At 40.6% G+C, this 17669-nt stretch overlaps 1 protein-coding gene across 1 annotated transcript in view; it reads left to right on the top strand.

Moving 5' to 3' along the window:
• Nucleotides 1-17669, top strand: part of gak (cyclin G associated kinase) — an 86473-nt gene that overhangs the window by 42286 nt on the left and 26518 nt on the right. Inside the window, exons 12-19 of the mRNA XM_061904737.1 lie at nucleotides 5976-6025; nucleotides 6103-6251; nucleotides 11367-11489; nucleotides 11560-11693; nucleotides 11752-11946; nucleotides 12026-12143; nucleotides 14740-14819; nucleotides 14892-15085. Of these exons, the coding sequence (XP_061760721.1) occupies nucleotides 5976-6025; nucleotides 6103-6251; nucleotides 11367-11489; nucleotides 11560-11693; nucleotides 11752-11946; nucleotides 12026-12143; nucleotides 14740-14819; nucleotides 14892-15085 (1043 nt within the window). The remainder of the gene's footprint in view (nucleotides 1-5975; nucleotides 6026-6102; nucleotides 6252-11366; nucleotides 11490-11559; nucleotides 11694-11751; nucleotides 11947-12025; nucleotides 12144-14739; nucleotides 14820-14891; nucleotides 15086-17669) is intronic.

Here is a 17669-nt window from a genome sequence, read left to right as displayed (position 1 = left end):
CAAAAGTTACATGTTAAATGATACATTTACACAATTGTTGTTCATTGACTTAAAATACTGGTCAAAAGTGTCCAACGATGCTTTGCTCCAAGACGTGAGGATTTTTGCATTTTAATAACAAACATTACTGTAAAAATTTCCAAAAATTGAAATGGTAAAATGTTAGTTTTATTATCAAAATATTACTTGAAATCAATTTTTGGCAGCAGCAAAGTGGACATCTGGGTAGTTTTTAGCTTTTTGAAGGGTATTTCAACAAGTAAACAGTACAGTAGGTACCTCATTTTGATATACAGTCGTGGTCAGAAGTGTACATACACTTGTAAAGAACATAATGTCATCGCTGTCTTGAGTTTCCAATCATTTCTTGACGTTTGGTTCTTTTATGAATTTATTATGGGTCTACTGAAAATGTGAGTAAAATCTGCTTGGTCAAAAGTATACATACAGCAATGTTATTATTATTTGGTATTGTGGGCAAAGAGCTCCATTTTTGTTTCATCTGACCACAGAACTTCCCTCCAGAAGGTCTTATCTTTGTCAATGTGATGTCAGATTAAACAAAAATGGAGCTGTTTGGCCACAATACCCAGCAATATGTTTGGAGGAGAAAAGGTGAGGCCTTTAATACCAGGAACACCATCCTACCGTCAAGCATGGTGGTGGTAGTATTATGCACTGGGCCTGTTTTGCTGCCAATGGGACTGTTGCTTTAAATGGGACAATGAAAAAGGAAGATTTCCTCCAAATTCTTAAGAACAAGCTAAAATCATCAGCCCGGAGTTTGGGTCTTGGGAACAGTCGGGTGTTCCAACAGGACAATGACCCCAAACACACCTCAAAAGTGGTAAAGGAATGGCTAAATCAGGCTAGAATGAAGGTTTTAGAATGGCCTTCCCAAAGTCCTGACTTAAACGTGTGGACAATGCTGAAGAAACAAGTCCATGTCAGAAAAGCAACACATTTAGCTGAATTGCACCAATTTTGTCAAGAGGAGTGCTCAAAAATTCAAGCAGAAGCTTGTGGATGGCTAGCAAAAGTGACTTATTGCAGTGAAACTTGCCAAGGGACATGTAAGCAAATATGAACATTGCTGTATGTATACTTTTGACCCAGCACATTTGCTTACATTTTCAGTAGAGCCATAATAAATTCATAAAAGAAGCAAACTTCATGAATGTTTTTTGTTACATTATATTTTCTACGCATGTATGTAAACTTTTGACCGTGACTGTACGTAATGCTCAAAAGGGTATTTTAGTCAAATATGCGTGTGTAAATACCAAAATAGTACGTTGAATCACTTTTTGTCAGGCAATATTACATTTAATGACAATTTAACATAAATTGATACATACAAACACTTCATAAATACTTAATATGTGCTGGAAGAAATAACAGTTACAATTGTGTGCATCTTCCAAACAAGATTGAGGTTTTATCACATCAACATGGGACTAAAGACACTTCTTTAAATCTCATTTATACCACAGAAAAGGCAAAATGTCATTTTCCGGACACAAGGAAGTCTTAAATACTGTCAAACACGTAGCGTTACAATAACCAGGAAGATAAAGTCTTTGTCTCACATCCATACTTGCCAACCTTGAGACCTCCAATTTTGGGAGGTGGGGGGGGGGCGTGGTTAAGAGTGGAGGAGTATATTTACAGCTAGAAAAGTGCAGATTGGATATTAACCTATTTAAAACATGACATCAAAAATATATATTTATTTTGAGAAATCATTAAGATGATCAGTGTTTCCACAAAGATAAATATCATCAAGTAGCTCTTGGTTTCAAAAAGGTTGGTGACCCCTGCCGTAGATGTTATTGTCACATATGCATGTACAGTAGATGGCAGTATTGTCCTGTTTAAGAGTGTCACAACATTGTTGTTTATGGCAGACAAACTGCTTTACGGTAGACAAAAAGGTGACTGCTGTTGTTGTGTGTTGTTACCGCGCTAGGAGGACGTTAATGAAACTGCCTAACAATAACCCCACATAAGAAACCAAGAACTCGCCGTCGATCATTCTACAGTTATAACGTCATTGGGTAGGCTCGCTGTTTATATTGTGGGAAAGCGGACGTGAAAACAGGCTGTCGACACTTCACTCAGGTCCGCATAGAGCTGGAGGGGGTGTGGCCTCCAGCTCCGCCTGAATTTTGGGAGATTTTCGGGAGAAAATTTGTGCCGGGAGGTTTTCGGGAGAGGCGCTGAATTTCGGGAGTCTCCCGGAAAATCCGGGAATGTTGGCAAGTATGCTCACATCCAGTAATCCACTGTGGACACACCAAGCCCAGCAATGCAGGTTTAGCCAGCCAAGGAAAATCAATTTCTGGCAGGCAATCAAATTTTCGCACTAATATAAACAAAACAAAACACCAGCGGTAAGCAATAATCGATTAAAAAAAAAAACAAGCAAACCGGAGTTTTAACCTGGAGAAGTCAGGGTCTGTTAAAAAAACTATAAAATAAATCAGCTGACATTTCCTCTGACGTCATGTGTGAGGCCGGTTTGGAAGCACATTCAATGAAGCATTTAAGGCATTTTACGAGAAAATGCCGCGTTTCTTCTTCGGTGGTTCCACTGTATTCCATGCTCTAGACCACTGGTGTCAAACTCAAGGCCCGGGGACCGCTTAATTTTATTTGGCTCTCGAAAGCCTGGAAATAATATGTATCGATAAAGTACTGAAACCTTTCTTACTAAATGTATTCTTTCTTTCTATTTTTGGGGGGGGGAATATATGGTCCATGTAATCTCAATTGTTAACTTAAACATTGTCTTATTATGCAAAAATATATGATCAAACATTCAAAACATTTTTTTATAAATATTAATTATAATGTTTTGAAGTTATCCATCAAATAGTCCAATGTAAAAGTAGCAATAGATTTCATGGTCAAACTGTGTATTTTACTGAGTTTTTTACAGCATTTTTCTGTAAATGAAAAAAACAGCACTATTTTTACTGTAATAAACTGTGGTGCCAGTTTGGCATTTACAGTAATACACTGAAAAATCTACACCTGTTGATTTGCGCTAATAAAAAAATAAAAATAAATGGCAGCCCAGGTGCCAAAATGTTACTGTAAAATTGATTTGTTGTAATTATTTACAGAAAAAAGAACAAATGTAAGTTTTACAGTAAAATTCTGTCAACTGAGCTGCCTTTTTTTTTTACTATAAAACTGCTATACTGTTTTTCCATTTACAGTAATATACACTACATTTTGAGGTGGAATTATTGCATTGTACCATATTTTTTTTACATTCAAAAAAAAATCTAATAAAATGTATTAAAAAGAGAGAGGTGTAATAATAGTATTCACTGTTAGACGCGGCCCTCTGTGGCCAAACATAACTGCCATGTGGCCCTCAGTGAAAACCACTTTGACACAACTGTTCTAGACATGTGTTTTTTATTTCCTCCCTACTCGCATTCATTTTATTTCTTTTGTTTTTCCTCTGTGTCCAATCCCACACGTGTCTCCATCGCCTAGCAACCCAAGGTAAATAAAGGGCTCAGCGAGGCGTGTGCGTGTGTGCGTGTGCGTAGTTTGTTTCATTTAGATGTTGGAGAAACTCCACTAAGCTGTCTGTTATGTGTGCAATCAAAGCTTCCTGGCGCTAACACAGCACCTTTAAAGGGGAACTGCATTTTATACAATCCTTGTGTGAGACTAGAACCCCACTTTCTCTTTTCTTTGCTGTTTAGATAGTGAAAAACTGCTAGCAAGAGGCGACTAGCAACGTATGACAGGCATATTAACCACATTGTTATAGTACGAGCTAACACCGAGGAACTACTTTTCTGGCACAGCTCCTAACTTACAATACAGGACAACAATATCAGTGTTTGCCATTAGTGGTGTGGTCACCATGACGTCATTGAGTATTTTGCAAAATTTGCTATATTTGTTTCTTCAAAAAAAGGTCTAAAAAAAAGTATACATACATTTAATAACACATCTGTTATTTGTAACTAGTATTAACGTATATATTTGATCGTTTTGCCATATTTTCAATTGTTGCTGTTTATTTTACAATGTACTTTGTGGTTTATGCAAGTGTCTAGAGACTTTAAAAAAAAAAAAAAAAAAATATATATATATATATATATATATATATATATATATATATATATATATATATATATATATATATATATATATAAAATATTTGCACATTTTGTAGATGGCCGTCCACGACCCCAAAGGGAATAAGCGGTAGAAAATGGATGGAGTATATCTGGGATATATTAAAATGACGTTAATATCACAGACATGCTGACAGCGTTCCGGACAATGGCGTGCGTTTTGTTTACATCCGTTTTCGGCGGCACGGTCATGTTACAGATTAGAGAAGCTCCTTTGGGTTGCATTGATATGGCCTAAAAATTTATTTTAAAAAAGTGATTCTAATTTTTTTTTCAACGATACAAATATATATATATATATATATATATATATATATATTTGTACGTATAGATATATATGTATGTACATATATATATATGTGTGTGTGTATATATGTATATGTGTGTGTATATAATTGTTTTTTTAAATACATTTTTGAAAACTAGGAAATTTATGACACAAAAGTACACGCTGTAATGGTGAAATGCGTGTAAAGAGTAAAAAAAAGGAATTTAAAAAAATTGAAAAACTGAAATTGCTGTTATTTTAATTTATTATTGTTACCGTTATTTTACCTGTTTACAGTTACTAAGTTATATCCATTTCAAACCATATTTATAGTTGAGTTTTTGTGGTACAATAAATACTCATGGTTTCAAATGAATGAATAAGCGCGTTGTTTACTGTGATTAATAACACTAATACATTGTGATTATCATGTTTGCCATACTCGCCCAGGCCAACCGTTTAGGCAAAATAGGTCAACCCCTATTACCTGTGTTATAACATTAGCCGCCTCTTGCAGTTAGTTTTTCACTATTTAGAAGGCAGAGAACAGAGGGATGGTCTCACACGGGGATCGTCACACAATTCCAAAGAAAAGTGCAGTTCCTATGTGTGTGGAGCATGGGGGGGGGGGGCGGCGCAGAGCAATCAGAGGAATGATAATTTTGATCAATTGGTCAAACAGGAATTGTCATTGTTCCATCTCACCATCACTTTTTTTAACAGTGTGTCACTGCATGAATGATTGCGAACTAAACCACTATTTGTCCCTAATGTCACGTCCCTGTACGTCGCCCAAATGTTCACGCAGGACCATCCTGTTCTGAATGTAGCATTTGTTTTTGTGTTAGCATCAGACACGACTTTTGGTAGCAGCTCTCCTCTCCCAGACTTAGGTCGACCATCTTAACTAGTGCTTGTCGTCATGCATCAGGGGTGTCCAAAGTGCGGCCCCAAGTGCAAAATTTATGGTTCTTTTTTGGCAACCCATGTTTATTTATTTATTTATTCATTCATTTATTTATTTATGTATTTATTTGACAGGGACAATACAATGAAACATTGCTACTCATACGTAACCAATATCAAAGTGCATAAAACTTCCAGCCACAGGCTAATTTGAAAGAAAAGTTAAAGAAAAGTTGAGAAATGTTAAAAACACATACAGAAAGATTAAGTACAAAATAAAAATACATAAAAAATATTCCGTCCTATTTGTGCATCTCCACCCAGGTCTATTGCTCACACTTCTGATGTTCCTTAAGCCACTTTTTCAGTTTTGTGGAGGAAAGTTGAATGTCTGACTGTGACTTTAACTCCAGTGGCAAAAACTTTTTTTTTTTTTTTAAACTGAACAAAAATAGTGAGGGAAAAAGGTGTAATTAATTTAAGTGAAAAAAGTTTGTTAGTCGATGCTGACACGGTGCAGTGTAGGTAGTTTTTTCTATAAATGTGTAGAATTTGGTTTACACAAAGAAGGTTTGGACACCCCTGTCATGCAATATGTTTGGTGTTGCCCCCTGAGCGTGTCGCCTGTCTTGCAGCTATGCTAAAGGTGACCTGGACATTTCCTACATCACCTCCAGAATCGCAGGTGAGCAGCCGGATCTCATCAAATCCACAACACCAGCATGTTTTGGTTTTTACCTGGGGATGTACCTGTGTGTGCAGTCATGTCGTTCCCGGCCGAGGGTGTGGAGTCTGCAATCAAGAACAACATCGAGGATGTGCGACTCTTCCTGGATTCACGCCACCCTGGCCACTACGCCGTCTACAACCTCTCCAAGCGCTCCTACAGGTCATCTCGCTTCCACAACAGGGTACGAGAAAGAAAGATGTCTGTTCATAGTCAAAAATACATTATATTGCCAAAAATCTTTGGCCACCCATCCAAATGAGTGGCCGGTTCAAACACCAAACTATCTATTAAACAAAGACGAGAAACAAGGAATCAAACTGAGACAGGATTCAATTTAGCTCATGAGAAGAGCGCGTGCACTTTCAAGTCAAGTCAAGTCAAGTCAATTTTATTTATATAGCACGTTTACAACAACTTTTAAATTGAACCAAAGTGCTTTACAGGTTCAAAAATAGCATAGAGCAACATAAACAGAAAACAAACAAAGAATATAAACAATGAATAAGCTGAACAAAAAACAATATGGTAAAAGGGGTCGAATAAAAAGTAAAACATTTGATAAATAAAAATCATAGTAATAAAAATTGCGACAAGTAGAAAAATAAAACTAAAGCAAAGGGGTTGGGGGTAGGACTAACAAATGGTGGCCTAGTGGGCAGGCTCAGCTCAGGTCAAAGGCCAGCAAGAAGAGATAGGCCTTAAGAAGGGTTTTGAAAACCCCCTGGCTCTGGGCTGACCTAATGTGGAGGGGAAGGCTGTTCCAGAGCTTCGGGGCGGCAATGGAAAAGGCTCTTACCCTCGTACAATGTCTGAGGAAAAGGTTCCACGCCTCTTCCTTTATTTGGACATTTGATTACATAGCTGCAGCTGCTTCTAAGGGGAGTGGTCATAAACAGCTGCTGCGCTTGGTCATAAACAGTTCAAACATAAAGGTTGCTTGGAGCGGTTTCAGGTTTGCCCCCTCTCTGCTTTATAGATATTGGGTCATGATAAAAATGTAAAGTACCAATGATTGTCACACGGCAAAATTATTCTCTGCATTTGACCCATCATCCTTGATCACCCCCTGGGAGGTGAGGGGAGCAGTGAGCTGCAGCGGTGGCTGTGCCCGGGAATCATTTTTGGTGATTTAACCCCCAATTCCAACCCTTGATGCTAAGTGTCATGCAGGGAGGTAATGGGTCCCATTTTTATAGTCTTTGGTATGACTTATGGTCTTCCTGTGGCTGTCCAATAGATCACTGTGCGCATCCCGTCGCACAGTGGAGGTTTAAAAGCGGTAGGCCTTTTGTTTGATAAGATCAATGACGGCTTTTGTCTTCTCACAGGGCAACCATTTGTGTGATAACTTACATACAATTATTCTGACGATGAGAATACGGTGTCCTAATCACTTTACACAGGTGTATATAAAATCAAGCACTTAGGCAAGGAGACGTTTGTGAAAGAATGGGCCGCTTTCAGTGATTTCCAGCGTGGAACTGTCATAGGATGCCACCTGCGCAACAAATCCAGTCCTGAGTTTTCCTCGCTCCTACATATTCCAAAGTCAACTGACGGCTTTAAAAGTTAAAGTTAATGTCCCCATGAATGTCACACACACTAGGTGTGGCGAAATTATTCGAGTGTGTGTGAAAATCATTGGTACTTTAACTTAACTTAACTTCATATCGTGAGATGAGTAAGATTATCTAGAAAATGAATGGATGGATGAAATAAATTCAGAATGTTCATCATGGTTCTTCTTCTTTGTACTTTGTAAACACTTTAAGTTTGAAGAGTTTCTTAAAGTGGATCATACTAGTACATTGTTTGATTGCTTTGCTTAATGCATTCCATCATTTAATTCCATATAATAATATACTGAAGGTCTTGAGTGTTGTACATGCATACAAATGTTTTAAATTACATTTTCTCTTATATTTCTCCTCTTTTATTGAGAATAATTTTTGTACATTCTCGGGTAGCAGGTCATAGTTTGCTTTGTGTATCATTTTAGCCGTTTGCAAATTCACTATGTCGTGGAATTTCAGTATTTTTGATTGAATGAAAAAAGGGTTTGTATGTTCTCTATATCCAACATTATGTATTATAACTAGGGCAGGGCAATATATGGAATATACTGGATATATCGCGGGTTTGTCTCTGTGCGATATAGAAAATGACTATATGGTGATATCAGAGTATATGTTGCTTTGAATTGCTGGCATTACACTACAGGCTCTTCCAACTCTTTCTTGTCTCTCCTTCTCACAGATACATAAAACAAGCGCCCCTTCTTACATACGTCAGATATACTGGCGCGTGCAACGTCATACACCCCTCGCGGAGCAGAGAGGTAGCGGCATGGGTAATGTTAGCTGTGGTGCGAGTGGTAATACGAGAGAAATAAGGTGCCAATCTGGTAACAAATGAAGGAAGAATTAATTCCCAAGAAAAACAGCAGGGGGTCCATCGTCTGGCGGTGGTTTGGCTTCAAGCCGGGAGATGTTGAACGGACAACCGTAATATGTCAAGTATGCGGCAAAAGCATTGCTACAAAAAGTAGCAGCACTGCTAATGTGTAGCATCATTTGAAAAGTCACCTGCTAGAGCAGGGGTCGGGAAGCTTTTTGGCTGAGAGAGCCATGAAAGCCAAATATTTAAAAATGTATTTCTGTGAGAGCCACATAATATTTTTTAACACTGAATACAACTAAATGCGTGCATTTTTAAGTAAGACCAACATTTTTAGAGTATAATAAGTATCTTATTGTTTTAAATGACATTGTTCTTCTGAAGCTAACCAATAATAAATAAAATACGTATTACCATCAATGCGACTCCTGGAACAGGTGCGGTAGAAAATGCATGAGAATGTTTTATATTTTGAACACAATTTTTTTAACACTGTAATTACCAGCGAAATTATTCATTACTTATCGTGGTAAGCAATGTCAGGTAAGGTTTATCGGAGAGCCAGATGCAGTGATCAAATTAGCCACATCTGGGTCGAGAGGCATAGGTTCCCTACCCCTTCGCTAGACAGTGAAGAATGCTTGAAACTCTGCATGTCAACATCTCCGTTCGGTGCTACACCCACAAAATGCCGAAGCAACCATTTCCACATCAACACCGTATGAAACAAATAGTCAACAACAGAAGGAGATGACGTCTGCAAGAACCTACCACATAGTGAAGGACATACACTATTTGATTTCTTATTATGCAGCTCATTTTTATTTGACACTTATTGAAATATCTTGTGTGACCTCATGCACAAAAGTGCACTTTATTTGTTTTAAACTATTGTAGTGGCATTCTGTACAAAAAGTGCACTTTAATTTAGTGTTGTTTTGATATGTCATCTTAGTGACATCATGCACAAAAGTGCACTTTATTTGTTTTAAACTATTGTAGTGGCGTTCTGTACAAAAAGTGCACTTTAATGTTGTTTAGAAATGTCACCTTACTGACAATGCACAAAAGTGCACCCGTAGCTTGTTTTAAAATGTCTCTGAATACCTTGCACTTTCTGTTTTGGAAATGATATGAATGTTTGTGCCACTGTTTCATAAATACACTTTTAGTTGTGATTTTCCTCTCTGCATGAAAGTTTAAATATATTAATGCAGTATGAAAAACAATGTTCGAATGTAGACACATAGAATCATCATACTGCTGTGATTATATGCATCAAGTGTTTATTCAAGGCGAAGGCCAAATGAACACTGGCGATATTTTGGCCATAAACCATATCGTGGTTTAGGCGATATGGCCTAAACCACGATATGGTTTAGGCCATATCGTGACATGGCCTAAACCATGTCACGATACATGGTTTATGCCATGTATCCTGACGTGGCCTAAACCAGGGGTGGTCACACTTTTTTGCAGGCGAGCTACTTTTCAATTGACCAAGTCGAGGGGATCGACCTCATTCATATATATGTTTTTATTTATCCGTTGTGGTGAAGAAGGAGCTGAGCCGGAAGGCAAAGCTCTCAATTTACCGGTCGATCTACATTCCCATCCTCACCTATGGTCATGAGCTTTGGGTCATGACCGAAAGGATGAGATCACAGGTACAAGCGGCCAAAATTAGTTTCCTCCGCCGGGTGGTGGGGCTCTCCCTTAGAGATAGGGGGAGAAGCTCTGCCATCCGAGAGGAGCTCAAAGTAAAGCCGCTGATCCTCCACATCGAGAGGAGCCAGATGAGGTGGCTCGGGCATCTGGTCAGGATGCCACCCGAACGCCTCCCGAGGGAGGTGTTTAGGGCACGTCCAACCGGTAGGAGGCCACGGGGAAGACCCAGGACATATTGGGAAGACTATGTCTCCCGGCTGGCCTGGGAATGCCTCGGGATCCCCCGGGAAGAGCTAGACGAAGTGGCTGGGGAGTGGGAAGTCTGGGCTTCCCTGCTTAGGCTGCTGCCCCCGCGACCCGACCGCGGATAAGCGGAAGATGATGGCTGGATGGATGGATGGATGTTTTTATTTATGAAACATATGTTTTTGTCAACAGATTAAAGGTTTTTAATGATAATAATGTTTAACACATATAGAGTCCTTTCTTTCATGAAGACAAGATTATAAGTTGGAGTATTACCTGATTCTGATGACTTGCATTGATTGGAATCGGACAGAAGTGCTGATAACGTCTGCATTTTCAAATGGAGGAGAACAAAAGTCCTCCTTTCTGTCCAATACTACATTAAAGTGGTTGGTTTTTGGCATCTTATTTGTCCAGCTTCCATACTCCTTTTTATACACTTAACAAGAAATCAATTAGCTCTGTAGCTTGCTAGCTTGTGCACGCCAGCTTTCTGAGACTCTTATTTTGTTAGCGCTGGCAAGAGAAAGCAGCGCTTTTATTGTGAAGACAGGAACTGTGCAGTGGGTCTTTAGAGTTTTCACAGCAGGTACGGCGCGAATGTGTTGAAATAAAAAGTGTTTCTCGCCTTCCTGTCTATCACTTTTTCTTAATAATGAGCTTGCAGCACCCAGTGTCATCTCACAAGACCCTCAGGTGTCATGAATGTCAATTAAGTGACGAAAGTGACGTCTTGGGGAAGATTGATGATCGCTAATTTTTAGGTCTATTTTTTTAAATGCCTGGCTGGCGATCGACTAACACATCCTCCGCAATCAACCGGTAGCTCGCAATCGACGTAATGGGCACCCCTGTCCTAAACATATCCAGATATTAATAAAAGGCCATATCGCCCACTCCTAATTATAACTAATCCTTTTAAAAGCAAATTCCACATGATCAGCAAAATGACGACGCGTTTGAATGTGTCCCTTTTTGCGCGCAGGTCTCGGAGTGCAACTGGCAGGTGCGCCGCTGCCCCAACCTGCGCAGTCTTTACAGCGTGTGCAAGAACATGCATCAGTGGCTCAAGCAGGACCAGAGAAACATCTGCGTGGTCCACTGCCTGGTAGGAAGTTTCCTCTTGATGATGATAATGATGATGCAAGCGCCTTCCTTTTGATGGTTCCCCCCCGCAGGACGGCAGAGCGGCGTCGGCGGTGGCCGTGTGCTCCTTCCTGTGCTTCTGTCGTCTCTTCACCACGGCCGAGGCGGCCGTCTACATGTTCTCCATGAAGCGATGCCCACCCGGCATCGCCCCCTCGCACAAGAGGTGCCACACCATCCTAAACCTAAACAGTTTGTGGTGTCAAATGCCCTGTGATTGGCAGGTATATCGAGTACATGTGCGACATGATGGCGGAGGAGCCCATCATCCCCCACTGCAAGCCCATGGTCATACGCTCCATCGCCATGACGCCCGTGCCCCTTTTCAACAAGCAGCGCAACGGCTGCCGGCCCTTCTGCGAGGTTTACGTCGGCGACGAGAGGGTCCTCACTACCTCACAGGAGTACGACAGGATGAAGTAGGCTTTTTTTGTCTTTGTCCCCGTCAGAGATGGTTTGATGGCTAAGACGCAGGGAGAAAATATTGCTCCTGTCCAGGGACTTCAAAAGCGAGGACGGAAGAGCCGAGATTCCCTTGAATGTGACTGTCCAAGGAGATGTGCTGGTGGTCATCTACCACGCCAGGTCCACGCTGGGAGGACGTCTGCAGGCCAAGGTCCGTGGGTGGGGTGGTACACAGAACATCAATTTCCACACTTCTATTACCGTATTTCCTTGAATTGCCGCCGGGTACATAGTATGCGCCTGCCTAGAATTACTGCTGGGTCAAACTCGTTTCGCTAAATAATTAGCGCATGCTTAGCATTACCGCCGGCTCAGGATTGACGCCGGGTCAAACTCGTTTCGCCAAATAATTAGCATATGCCTGGAATTTCCGCTGGGTCAAACTCGTCACGTCACAAGTGACACTTCACCTGTCATCATTTTCAAAATGGAGTAGGCTGATTTCAATCATTTGAAATCGTATAAAGGGAAGAAGATTAAGAGCTATTCAGTAGGATTTAAGGTCCAAGCTATTGAATATGCTAAAAAGAACAGTAAGCAGCTATGTTTTATTAATATACCATAGCTGTGTGTGTCAAGTATGAGTCATTAAATGACTCCCGCCTCCTGGTGGTAGAGGGCGCTAATGATCCTTTTTGCGACTACTTGTCTGCAGAAGACGTGACAACAAGCAGCAATAGTGATCAGCGATCGTTTATTTTTTCCTCTCGCTTGCACTTTTAACATGGAGGATTACATATCTAAAATAAAACAGTTTTCTAAACTGGACCTTCAATCGAAGCAGGAGGTAATAAAGGTAGATCTCCATCGAGACAGACTCTTAAAACTGAAGACAGATAAGGAAGACTTCTATAAACAAGTTATCGATGCTTTTAATCAGAAGGAGCTGCGCATGGACCTCATTTATAAGTAAAGGTAAGACCATAATAACGTTGTTTGTTTTTTTTTAATCAAATGTGCTTTTCATGATGGTATCCTTACATCACACTCAAATTTATAAGTGCTGGCCTAAATTTACCGCATGCCTTTGGTAAGCGCCGGAGTGAGAAGAGGTTTTAAAACAATTAGCGCATTCTTGCCTTTACCGCATGGCTTTGGTAATAAACGCCGGAGTGAGAAGAGGTTTTAAATTAATTAGCGCCCCGGCGGCAATTCAAGGAAATACGGTAGCCCCGGGTCCTATGGACCCGGACATCTTATATGTAATATAAATGTGTAGGGTGGATGTATGGTGTGTAGTCATTAAATATGTATCCTGATATATGTTCTTCACAGAAAATGAGCAAAAGTGAGTGAGTCTCAGTTTGAAAAATTAATTAATTGTATCATTTTTCTTTTAATAAAAGCTGTCTTTTAAACAAGACAAGAAACAAGGAGTCAAACAGAGACAGGATTCAATTTAACTCACAAGGAGAGCGCGTCGACCTGCACCCTCGTACAGTCTCACCCCGCCGCTCTGAGGAACAAGCTCCACACGCCTCCTCATTTATTTGGCCATCTACAACCTCTCCAAGCATTCCTACAGGTCGTCTCGCTTCCACAACAGGGTATGAGAAAGAAAGTCTGTTCATGGTCAAAAATACATTATATTGCCAAAAGTATGGTGGCCACCCATCCAAATGATGAGTGTTAGGTTCAAACACCAAACTATCTATTAATCAAAGACAAGAATCAAACAGAGACCGGATTCAATTTAGCTCATGAGGAGAGCGTGTGCACTTGCACCCTTGTTCAATGTCGCCCCACGCTCTGAGGAAAGGGTTCCACGCCTCTTCCTTTATTTGGGCATTTCCTGATAACAAAGCTGCAGCTGCTTCGAAGGGGAGGGGTTATAAACAGCTGCTGCATTGGGTCATAAACAATTAAAACAAAAATGTGCTTTGAACGGTGTCAGGTTTGCCCCCTCTCTGCTTGTAAATTTTGGGTCCTGCCTGTGGCAGTCCAATAGATCAAAGACACAGAAACTTCCACGGCGCATTCCATTGCACAGTGGAGGTTTACAAGCCGTCCGCCTTTTGCTTGATAAGATCAAAGACAGCTTTTGTCTTCACGCAGGGGAACCTGAACTCATAGCAAACAAGTTGTATGGTAACTTATATACAATTATACTGACAGTATGTGTCATTGATAAAACTTTCGGCGAATCAAAATTTACGACCATTAAAAGCACAATAAACCGGGATGGAAATTTGATCCGGCAAAAATAAACAAAACAAAACACCGGCGGAAAGCTATAAATGATCAAATAAAAAAAAAATAAAAAAGCAAACCGGGCAGTAAAAATTGTTTGTTTGGAATTGCGCGTCCTGTCTGATTTCAATGCTTAAAAAGACACAAGTGTGTTAACGGCAACACTGTTGTCTGTCTATCTGTGTTGGCCCTGCAATGAGGTGGCGACTTGTCCAGGGTGTACCTCGCCTTCCGCCCGATTGTAGCTGAGATAGGCGGAAGCGCCCCCCGTGACCCCAAAAGGGAATAAGCGGTAGAAAATGGATGGATGGATGAATGGATGATGCTCCCCAATGAAGGCAATAACATGTTTAATGCGCAATCAATGAGAAGAAAGTCGCCAAAGTCGCTGGTTCTGAACAAAGGTTGAAAGAATATTTAGATTGAGTCTGTGGTTGGTAAGTAGAAAAGTTGCTAGTGAGAGGTTGGTAAATGGAGGTTCCACTGTAGTTGTGGCAGACCAGCACAAATAAATGAATGTACGGTGAGGGTGATTTATGTATTCTTTACTGTTTCAGATGGCCTCCATGAAAATGTTTCAAATCCAGTTCCACACGGGCTTTGTCCCCAGAAACGCCACCACTGTGAAGTTTGCCAAGTAGGTTTCCCAAACGCAGCTCACTCATCCTGAATAACATCCCTGCTGCTGACGCGCGCGTTCTCCTCACAGGTATGACCTGGACGCCTGTGACATCCAGGAGAAGTATCCAGACTTGTTCCAGGTCAACCTGGACATCGAAGTGGAGCCCAGAGAGAGGCCCAGTGCCAAGACCCCACCATGGGACAGCTTCCAGACTAAGGGCCTTAACCCCAAGATCCTCTTCTCCTCTCGCGATGAGCAGCAGGAGATCCTCAGCAAGTTTGGTAGGTGGCGCAGTGAAACGCTTTGTTGTCTTTTGCACTTACCGTATTTCCTTGAATTGCCGCCGGGTATACAGTGGGGCAAAAAAGTATTGAGTCAGCCACCGATAGTGCAAGTTCTCCCACTTAAAATGATGACAGAGGTCTGTAATTTTCATCATAGGTACACTTCAACTGTGAGGGACAGAGTGTGAAAAAAAAATCCAGGAATTCACATTATAGGAATTTTAAAGAATTTATTTGTAAATTATGGTGGAAAATAAGTATTTTGTCACCATTCAAAGCTCTCACTGATGGAAGGAGGTTTTGGCTTAAAATCTCACAATACATGGCCCCATTCATTCTTTCCTTAACACGGATCAATCGTCCTGTCCCCTCAGCAGTAAAACAGCCCCAAAGCCTGATGTTTCCACCCCCATGCTTCACAGTAGGTATGGTGCTCTTGGGATGCAACTCAGTATTCTTCTTCCTCCAAACACGACGAGTTGAGTTTATACCAAAAAGTTCTATTTTGGTTTCATCTGACCACATGACATTCTCCCAATCCTCTGCTTATCATCCATGTGCTCTCTGGCAAACTTCAGACAGACCTGGACACGCACTGTCTTAAGCAGGGGGACACGTCTGGCACTGCAGGATTTGATTCCCTGTCGGCATAGTGTGTTACTGATGGTAACCTTTGTTACTTTGGTCCCAGCTCTCTGCAGGTCATTCACCAGGTCCCCCCTTGTGGTTCTGGGATTTTTGCTCACCGTTGTCATAATCATTTTGACCCCACGGGAAACTGATCATCTCGAGGGAGATTATCAGTGGTCTTGTATGTCTTCCATTTTCTGATAATTGCTCCCACAGTTGATTTTTTCACACCAAGCTGCTTGCCTATTGCAGATTCACTCTTCCCAGTCTGGTGCAGGTCTACAATTATTTTCCTGGTGTCCTTCGACAGCTCTTTGGTCTTGGCCATAGTGGAGTTTGGATTCTGACTGTTTGAGGCTGTGGACAGGTGTCTTTTATACAGATAATGAGTTCAAACAAGTGCCATTAATACAGGTAACAAGTGGAGGACAGAAGAGCTTCTTGAAGAAGAAATTACAGGTCTGTGAGAGCCAGAGATCTTCCTTGTTTGAAGTGACCAAATACTTATTTTCCACCATAATTCTTTAAAATTCCTACAATGTGAATTCCTGTTTTTTTTTTTTTTCCACAATCCGTCTCTCAGTTGAAGTGTACCTATGATGTAAATTACAGACCTTAGTCATCGTTTTAAGAGGGAGAACTTGCACAATCGGTGGCTGACTAAATACTTTTTTGCCCCACTGTATAGTATGCGCCTGCCCAGAATTACTGCCGGGTCAAACTCGTTTCGCAAAATAATTAGCGCATGCTTAGCATTACCGCCGGCTCAGGATTAACGCCGGGTCAAACTCGTTGCACGAAATATTATTTTGCGAAACGAGTTTGACCCCGTAAATGCAAATGCCGAACAGGGTCCTGGACAAAATCCTGACCCAGATGAAGGCCCTAGTATGAGTGGTCGACAAAATAAAAAAAAAACAAGACGGTGAGCTCGAGGCAAGAACAGCCAAAGCTATCTTTCATTTGGATTTCCTCTCACAACATCGGGGATGCAACAGCAATCCCTAGTGTTAGTGACAAGCTATCCAATAGCACCATGGTGCCAAGCAAGCTTAAACGGCAACTCCAAACCAAACACCCTTCCGTTCAAAACAAGCCAGTGGACTTTTTTTGGGTTATTTATTTACCAAATTTGGCTTTATCCTTTTAACATTGGGAACACTATAATAATTCTGCCCACGTTAATCAACATTAAACTGCCTCAAATTGTTGCTGAGATTAAATAAAATGACAAAACTTTTCTTCTACAAATAAAAAGTGCAACATTAAACAGTTTCAAGTCAACTCATAATGCTTAATTTATCACAGCATTTGGGAAGCCCGTAGTTGATTTTTATCATGTAAATGTTATATTTTTATCAACATGTGATAGCAGGGACCCTGCCATTCAAAGATTTTCTGTCAATAAAACACACACACACACACAAATGAGCTAACCTTACGCTAAAAGCTTATTAGCCTTCACCTCAAGCCAGAACTGCGAGCGAGCTGAGCTGCAGTTTACGTTTCTAGAAGGTCAAGAGGCTCATAGTGATGTTAGTAGTAGTAGTTGACTGGGAAGTGTTTATCATTTGGGGAGAGTACGCTGCCTTATGCTCACCTGGTAAACACCTATCTGCTCGACGCTGAAGCATTTACTACATGCGCTCTGAATACGCACTGCTGATTTGCTGTTACCGCTATATATGTGACCAATCAGATGGTTGTGTGGTGGCACAATGCTGGGTGCTGAGACAGAGGCAGAAGACGCAAAGCAGCTTGTTCAGATTTCAGCTTAGAAACTCTTTCTATACACCCCTGTACCGAAACGGTTCAATACAAATACACGTACCGTTACACCCCTATTATATATGTATTTATATATATATGTATATATATGTATGTATATGTATATATGTATATGTATTTACACTAGATGTATATGTATGTACTGTATATATATGTGTGTATA

This window comes from Nerophis ophidion, linkage group LG01 (genome assembly GCF_033978795.1).
Source record: "Nerophis ophidion isolate RoL-2023_Sa linkage group LG01, RoL_Noph_v1.0, whole genome shotgun sequence".
Taxonomy (NCBI): Eukaryota; Metazoa; Chordata; class Actinopteri; order Syngnathiformes; family Syngnathidae; genus Nerophis; species Nerophis ophidion.
This window is presented reverse-complemented; position numbering and strand designations above follow the sequence as displayed.